The sequence below is a fragment of the Volvox carteri genome (genome assembly GCF_000143455.1).
Source record: "Volvox carteri f. nagariensis unplaced genomic scaffold VOLCAscaffold_43, whole genome shotgun sequence".
NCBI classification, from domain to species: Eukaryota; Viridiplantae; Chlorophyta; class Chlorophyceae; order Chlamydomonadales; family Volvocaceae; genus Volvox; species Volvox carteri.
The window spans coordinates 1,107,002-1,115,464 of record NW_003307586.1 but is presented as its reverse complement, the minus strand read 5'-3'; the positions used below and the strand labels follow the sequence as shown (position 1 = coordinate 1,115,464).

The 8,463-nt window shown below is 64.1% G+C and overlaps 1 protein-coding gene across 1 annotated transcript in view; it reads left to right on the top strand.

Annotated features, from left to right (window-relative positions):
• VOLCADRAFT_118782 (uncharacterized protein) overlaps positions 1-8,250 on the top strand; it is a gene marked incomplete at both ends in the record, with an annotated part of 19,805 nt that extends 11,555 nt beyond the window's left edge. The window contains 9 exons of the mRNA XM_002954530.1: positions 130-205; positions 402-443; positions 492-544; positions 989-2,013; positions 2,450-2,586; positions 2,814-2,855; positions 3,076-3,830; positions 4,660-7,078; positions 7,546-8,250. Coding sequence (XP_002954576.1) covers positions 130-205; positions 402-443; positions 492-544; positions 989-2,013; positions 2,450-2,586; positions 2,814-2,855; positions 3,076-3,830; positions 4,660-7,078; positions 7,546-8,250 — 5,254 coding nt within the window. The remainder of the gene's footprint in view (positions 1-129; positions 206-401; positions 444-491; positions 545-988; positions 2,014-2,449; positions 2,587-2,813; positions 2,856-3,075; positions 3,831-4,659; positions 7,079-7,545) is intronic.
• Positions 8,251-8,463: the final 213 nt, after the last annotated feature.

Genomic DNA, 8,463 nt, shown 5'->3' with positions numbered 1-8,463 from the left:
CAGGCCGGTAGTAGTGATGCCGCGGGCGGCGGCGGCTCCGAGGAAATGTCGGCGGCGGCGCCCATCCCGCCGCCCATTCGTCTGGGGCCGTACAACATGAGCCCCGGCGGACCATCTCTGCTGATCCAGGGAGCCCAAGCGGCGGCAGCGTGATGAGCTGACGTCCAGGGAACGGGCCACTGTACGGGCTGCTGCGTGGTCCAAGGTACGACATGAGCGTACGGCGCTGCATCCCACGAGCACAAGTCCTGTTTCTTTGGCAATATCCTTATCGTCTGCACACGGCCCAAACCAAACCCCCGCACACACACACACACACACACACACACACACACACACACACAACCATATACACACACACGCATACACACACACACACACAAACCCTTCCACCCCAGCAGGGCGCGCAGGTCCCCGGCGCGGTCTTCACCCAGTACGGCTGGGTACATGCTCGCCCTACCGGTATCCCTGACAACTCCCCCACACTACAGCTTGAAACGCTGCCTGATCCGCAGCTGCTGCCGGCCTTGGAGGCGTACGTCAGGTGGGTGAGATGGGGAGGGCGACGGCATGGGTGGGGGGTGGGCTGCAGCACATGGCAAGTTTCCGGTCATGTCTGTGCAGGGCAAGTCTGTCAAGTCTGTCAAGTCTGTCAAGGAATGTGGTGTCCTGGGTATATCACGGGATCCCGAGATCCGCCGATCGGTTCTTTTTCAGATTATTTTCGTAGTATAACAAATAATCCCCCGCCCCTGCTAATATCTCCTAAAACCCACGGGCAACAATCTATCCACCTAACCAACTAAACCAGCGCCTCTACCTACCTACCTACCTTCTGCTAAAGAAACGGTTTGACCCACATTGCGTAATCAACTGATGATGCCGTACCACGACAATGGTACGAGCGCTACCCGAGATCCCCTCCCTAACATTCTTCTCCTCCTTCCCCCCCCTTTTCGCCACCACCCCACACCCCACACGGCAACAGGAGACTGGGCATCCCACGCGACGGGTCCACGCCACAACAGCAACAGCAGCCACACCCCCACCCCCACCATCGACCTGCAGCCCGTGCGCATATGCAGCCCCTCATGCGCCGTACTGCTTCTCCGTACGATGGGCAGCAGAGGCCTGTCAGTCCCGGCCGCGGCGGCGGCGCCGCCGCCAGGTCCCCGCCGGGGCCCAACAGCGTCGCCGCGATCCTAGGGGCCACCTCCGCCGGGTTCTTCGTCACCCACGCGCCCATCGCGCCTCACCCGCCGTCGGCGCCTCCGGCGCGGCCGCCACGTGGAGGTGCCGCCGCCGCCGCCGCCGCTGCAGCCCGAGCACGAGGGGGATTTGAGGACGATCCGCCGCCGCCGCCGCCGGCACCGGCAGCAGCGACGAGGCCTTCCGGGCTATTTGCGTTCTCTCCTGGGAGCGGGGTTCCTGCGGTGGTGGGTCGGGCCCTGGGCTCCCCCGCGACTTCGCCCACTAATTCATCTCGATCGCTCTTATCGCAGATGAGGTCGGGCGGTGAAGGGCAGGGTCTAGCGGCGGCGGGGCCTGGCGGCGTCAGCAGCGGCGGGCGGTCGTTCTCGACGTCGCGGCGTGCCTTGTCCCCAACCGGACCTCAGGGAATGGGGGAGGAAGGGTCGACCGGAAGCGACGGCGGTGGCGGTGGCGGTGGCGGTGGCGGGGTTGTATTGGGAGTATCGGTGTCCATATCGCCGCGAGCCCACGGCGGAGGCCATGGCGGCGTGAGCTGGCGCGCGGGTGCTGCGAGCCGGAGATCGCCGTCTGGAGCAGCCGCAGCCGCCGCCGCCGGCGGCAGCGGCGGCGCCGCCATCTCTGAGGAGGCTGGCAGTAGCGGCGGTAGCCGCAGCCATGGGGACGCGGAGGGTGAAGATGGAGATGAAGCACAACAACATCACCAGCAGCAGCAGCAGCAGCAGCAGCAGCAGCAGGAGGTGGAGGGGGTGGAGGAGGAGGTGGCAGCCCCACCCGCCCTGAGCGGAGAGCCATTTCAGGCAGGTGGTGTCAAGACACAGTGGGACGAATCAATTTCCCGCCGCGTGATGGCGCGGGAAAAGCAATGCGACCACGGAAAACGACATCATCATGCCACCGCCCTCAACCCAACTCCTTTTGCACAGCACATACCCGCACCCACACGGCGATGCAGCACATCCCGGGGTACCCCGTAGCGCACTGCACTGCACGGCACGGCACGGCACGGCACGGCACGGCACGGCACGGCACGGCACGGCACGGTCCGTTGTGTGTGTGTGTGTCTCCCCCCGATCGCGGTTTCACCTCGCGGCCGGGGGGTGGTGGGAGAGGGAGGGGGGTATTCGCTTGGGGTCTATCTGGGGCCCTCACTACCGCAATGTAATACCGTAACACCACCGCGTGCTTCTACACGGGGCTTCCCCGCCGCCGCCGCCGCCGCCGCCCCTGACCCCCTCAGGCGCCAGTGACGACCACTGCGTTCCTCTTTCCGCTCTTGGCATTTTTGAGAGCTCTGACGCGAGGGGGAAACCCATTCGCTTAGTAATGCGTCTCGCAATCTGTTGGGGCCGTAGCCTCGTAACAGCTTTTTTGACGGTTGGTTGGTTGTTCGTTCGTGTTTTCCTCTCCGCCGCCCTGCTTGCCTTGACCGCAACCACAACGGCGGGGCGGCCTAGGAGTTCCCCCGCCCTCCCTCTTCTGGTGGCCGAATACACTCCGGCCGCCGCCTTGCTGTCGTCTTTGTGCGGTGGGGCGCTACTTCCGCTCCCTAACAACAACTGGTGCCTCTCTAACTGTCTAACTGTCTAACTGTCTAACTGCAGGTTGCGATGGCGGTGCTGCGGTCCAAGTCCATCAAACCAGGCGTGAGTGTTGTAGCTGCCGTGCCGTGCCGTGCTGTAGCTCCTACTGCGTTTTATAGCTACGGCTTTGCTGTGTGTGTGTGTTTTGCCATGGAGCGGTTGACATTCAGGGTATACATATCAATTCCCGTATTTTGCAACTGCCAACCTGAGATTTCTACGAACCAACAGACAACGGTAACTAACCAACCACCCCATTACGTTTCACGTGCTGTTTCCACAGGTGGCGGAGCGGGTCTTTCCGCAGGGACAGGCGCATATCAACGACCCGTCATCAAGTGTCGTACCGCCGTCGCCGACGCGGCGTGACGGCGATGATGCTGGTGAAGGCGCTGACGGCGCTGACGGCGCTGACGGCGGCGGGCCTGCGTCGAACCCCTTGGACAACATCAGCAGCAGCAGCAGTACGAGCAGCGATGAAGATGCCGACGGCTGGGCTACGGCGTCGGACGATTTTGACAGCTCAGATAAGGGAAGTGGTGCTACTGCAGCAGCAGCGGCGGCGGCGGCGGCGGCGGCGGAAGCAGATAAGGGAAGTCCAATTGACGACGCAGGCAACGGTTATCCCGACGAAGCGGGGGTGATGATGGCGGTGGGTCACGCACTCGCGACGACGTCTACGAGAGTGCATCCGCCGCAGCCGGCGGCGGCGGCGGCGGCTGGCGTTGCCGAAGGCTCCCAGCGGCGTCAACGTCCGTCGGCGGCCCAAGGTCCCCCTGGAGTGGCAACTGCCACTGCGGCGGCGGCGGCGGCGGCGACGACGGGGCCGTATGTACGTCGGCGGGTAGCGCCTCTGCCGCTGGTTATCCCCGAACCCAGGCCCAACGCGTTGCACGATGCCGCCACCACGGCGGCGGCGGCGGCGGCGGACGGACGAGGGCGACCGTTGGAGGACGAGGACGGCGAGCGGCAGTTTGACCTGCTGTACGACATGACGCGTTGGGCGGTCGCGCGCCCGTCGACGCCGATCAACTACAGGTGCATACTTTTGTACGACACGACCGTACCCGCCAAACTTTATGCTGTACAGACCTGTCCGGGTACTACCTTGCCATGAATTGCATAGGTCGCATCGTTGCCCGTCGTACCTTTTCCGGCTACCCGGTTACCCATACACAATATATAACCAAACTGAACAACGCAACAGTCGTACTATCTATCATCATCGCCTTCACGACCCGACTTTACTTAGGTGTCGTGAAAGGTGTACGACAAAGGGATCTCCCGCTGGCGCCTACTTGTTGTTGGGGTTTAGGGACGTCATTAATTTGCATCTCTCTGCACCTTGGTACGACATTGGCCATTTTTAGCTCTTGGTACGACTACCTCACACGTCGTACCCCTCTGGGGTTTTGCTTTTTAGTGTATCAAATATCATCAAGGGTCATGAAAGTGCGCAGCGACCTGAACCGTGGACCCCGGGTTTTGGGTGGGGGCAAGTACAGTCCACTCGTCCACTCGTCCACAGTAAATCCCAGATACCTGATCAGTACCTTTTAACAAAACTGGAGTGTCCAATATTGCTATTGCATGCCGTATTCCACAAGTGGAACAGTATACATTAACTATATACAATATAGAGATAATCTCAGGATGAAAAGAAAAATCATATCTTCCTCTTTTAGCTTAACTCCGGAGAAATACAACCCCCTGATCGCAATTAGCGGGGTTCGACTCGGATGTCAAATGTCAGATGTCAGTGCTGACGGCTAACTTCACTTCACGGCACCGACAGACATCGTTTGGATTTTTCTTTCGAATGAGTGCCGGGGGGCCTGACCTGCCTCCGCCCTGACGCCATGTGCAGGTTGGAGGACGAGCACGTGTCTGTCGTACTGCGCCGGAACAAGGAAGCGAGGCGGCGTGAGGCGGAGGCGGCGCACCAGGCGCGTCGCGCCCACCTGTTGATGATGTACGGCGGCGGCGGAGCGGTGTACGGCGGCAACGCGTACGAGAGGGTTATGTTCCGTCGCCGCCACGCGCGGGCCTTAGCAGCGCTGGCGGCTTCGCAGAGCCCGCTAGCAAAGCTCCTGCGCGCTTTGGCGTTTGACCGGGAGACCCTAGGAAAGGCTGTCGTACAGCAGCACGGCAGCGGCAGCGGCGGCGGCTCCACAGCACTCACTGCCTCCGGCGCCGCCTCATCCGCCGGTACGACATCAGGGGGTGGGATCCGCCAGCCTCGCCGCCGCGGCGGCGGCGGCGGCGGTTGGCGTCGCTTTCACCCTGCCGGTGCCGTACAAAGCAATCTGAGCGGCGGTATTAGCTGGATGCAGTCGCCCAGCGGCAGGACACAGCTGCGATTACGGCGTGGTGGCGGCTGTACGTCGGGCTTTGGAAACAGCTACTACTGGCGCCAACCTGTACGACTCGCCTCGCTCATGCACATTCGGCCTGCGGGCTGCCTGGATCGCGGGGCGGAAGCCGTCGAGGGCCATCACGGCGGCGTCGACGGCGGCCTCGGCGTCAGGGTCCAGAAGGCCGGTGGCGGACCGAACGTGGCGGACCCCTTGGCGGCGCTACAGCCGCTGCCGCCGCCGCCGCCTGAGGTAACGAAGATGGCAAGTACGGCACTCAAGCTGCTCGGTGAGCTCGGCTCTGAGATCGGGCGGATGGAGGAGGAGATTGAAGTGCTCCAGCGGCGAGCGGAGCGAGACGCCCGGCGGCAGCTGGAGGGCGGCGCCGCCGCGCCACTGCCGCCGTCTCCGCCGCTACCAGCCATGGCGGCGGCGGCGGCGGCGGTGCCACTGCAGCGGAGCCCGTCGGGTGCCCAGAACCGCACGCAGCTGCTCAGCCTCCACCAGCAGCATCACCACCTGCAAGCTCATCAGGCGGTACCGCAGCCGCCGCCGGCAGCGCAGCAGCGGCCGCAGTCGCGGAGCCGCGTATCCCCGCCGCCGCCCTCCCTGCAGCGGCTGACGTTGACCGCCTGGGAGCCGCCGACGGGTGTCCACGGCACCGCCGTACCGCGGATACCGCACCCTCAGCGGTCGGCGTCGCCGCCGCAGCTCCGAGCGCCGCCAGGCCGTCAGGACGCCACCGCTGCCAGCGGTCCCCGCCGGCCGGCGCTGGCGGGGGGCCCGATGCCCACCGGCTCGGCAGCAGCGGGCCGCGGCCAGATGAGTACGGCAGCTTGGCGGGGCGCACCAGCGCAGATGGGTCGGGTCGTGAGCCCGGAGCTTGGCGCCGTCGGTTGCGACGGCGGCGACGGCGGAGGCGGCTCTCCGACGGACGGCGACGGCAACGGCGACGGCGACGGCGGCCATTGCCACTCGGCGCCACTCTTGACCCGAAACCTACCGACATCGGCGCCGACGCAGCCGCTACTGCCACCAGCTGCATCCGGAACACTCAGCCCTACTCAGTACAAGTTGTCGTATATTGGATCCAGATCTGGATCCAGCTCGGGATCCATCTCAGTGGGACTGCAGAGTGCCGGGAACTCGGTTCCGCTGGATGCCGTACTGCCTCCGGGCCATTCGCTGGTGGCAGCGGCGCCGCCGGCGGGCTCCGACGGGGTTGTCGGTCGGCGACGAACACCAAGCCCGGCGTTGGTGCCCACACCCCACAACACACTGAGCGAGAACCAGGGATGGCCGTCCAGCCGCGGCAACTCGATGCCAGGAGTGGCGTTGGCGGCGTTGGACGGCGGCGGCGGCGTCCCCGCCGCCGCCGCTGCGGCGGCGGCGGCGGCACCCGCCTGGGCTTCACCGCGACGGTCCATCACGGGGTTAGAGCCCGGCGGCGCCGCTGGCGTCCCATCGGACGTGCCGTTCCCAAGATCGGCGGCGGCGGTGGCGAGCTTATCGCCGCCGTCACATGCGCATTTGGGTCACATGCGAGTGCATCCCTACCCGCGTAACAACTCGCCACCGACGATGCTACCGAACATTGCCGTAGGTAGTGCCGGCGGCGGCGCCGCTGCGGTCGTACCCGCACATCGACCGAGCTCCGACGGCAACCCGTACGGCGTCGGTGTGGCGGCGCGCGGGAGCATCGGCGGCTGGTTTTCAGCCGGCGCGGCGGCCGGTGCGGCCGCTTCGGCACAGGCGCCGCCGCCGTCAGCTCCTCGGCCGCGTCCGGGCTTTCCACCCGGTCAACCGGAGGTCCCTGCAGCGCCACCGCATTCACCGCCACGAGCAGCCGGGGGTAGCAGTACGACATCTGCGCTAAGTGCCGTACTGCCTGAAATTCCGCAAACGTCCTTGTCACCGCGAAATAATTCCACAGTGAGTATGCGCCGTCAGCTTTCGATCCGCGTGTGCATGTATGTATGTATGTATGTATGTATGTATGTATGTATGTATGTATGTATGTATGTATGTATGTATGTATGTATGTATGTATGTATGTATGTATGTATGTATGTATGTATGTATGTATGTATGTATGTATGTATGTATGTATAGCAGCGGTGGTTCAGCCGAGAGAGTTTTCCTTACACGTGTCTTCATGAGCCCCAAGATGTGTTTTGATAAGTGTACGGCATACACCCAGGCTGTGTTCCCTACACCATTTCCCGTGACACCCCGCGGCAACACCCTTTCCCCCCTCCCCCCCGGGTCAGACTGGGGCTTGGGTTTTGATTCGGGTTGTACTGATGCCGTACATGAAACTTCCGCGAACCCCGCCTCTCTATCTATCGGCGGCCGCCTTCTTCTCCCTTACCGCCAACATTGCTACCTGCCGTACGCAGGTTGGCACGCAGGGCGTACGGAGCTCCGTGTCGTACGACATCACCGTCGGGCCCGTGGGCGCCGTTGGCGGCCGTCCTTCGACGCCGTTGTTGGGTATATCGCGGTCCAGCGGATCGCCGCCGCACAGCCCTCTTCGGAGCTACCCCCGCATGGAGCTTGGTTTAGGAGCGGGCGGCTCGCCACTCCGCATGCGCCACGGCTCGTACACTGGCCCTGGCGTGCCGTATTACCAGCACTTGGCGGGTGGCGGCGTCGGCGCCGCCTCCGCCACTGCCGTAAGCCATCCATATACCTTGAATGACGCGGGTAATAGCGGGGGGCCGTCCGGCGTCAGCGTCGAGAGCCTCTTACTCAACGTTGCGCTTTTCGGTCCCGGTGGCCTTGGCGGCGGCGGCGGCGGCGGCAGTGGATTTGGAAACCGGGCGGCAGCGGCGCTGCGCGCGTCGGCGACAGCGCTGCCGCTGCTTTCCGGCAGCACCCGTCGTCCGCGCGCCTCTGATGCGTCCATGGCGATGCCGACGACAACGACGGCGGGGGCAACTCTGGCGGCTGCGTCCTCAGCACCGGCGGCGACGGCGGCGACGGAGGGCCCCGCCGGCGGCTCGTCGCGCTTTGGCCGTGTACGGAGGCTCAGCATGGGGCCATTGCCTGGCGGTCCCAGCGGCGGGGTCACCGCCTCCGCCGCGGCCATAATCTCGCCGTAGGTTAGCAGCAGTGGCGGTGCCGCACCACCACCCGCATATTACGCTAACACAGAGCCCGTTCAATACCCGCCATGTCTCGACTGTGTTCGACTTGAGGGCCTTATGGGGCTGTCGGGAGCCTCCTCGAAGCTGCTGCAGGAACTTGGAACATCAGCAGAAGCGCGACAAAGTAGGTGCCGTACATTCGCAACAACAGCCGTTGGTTTTTTTTCT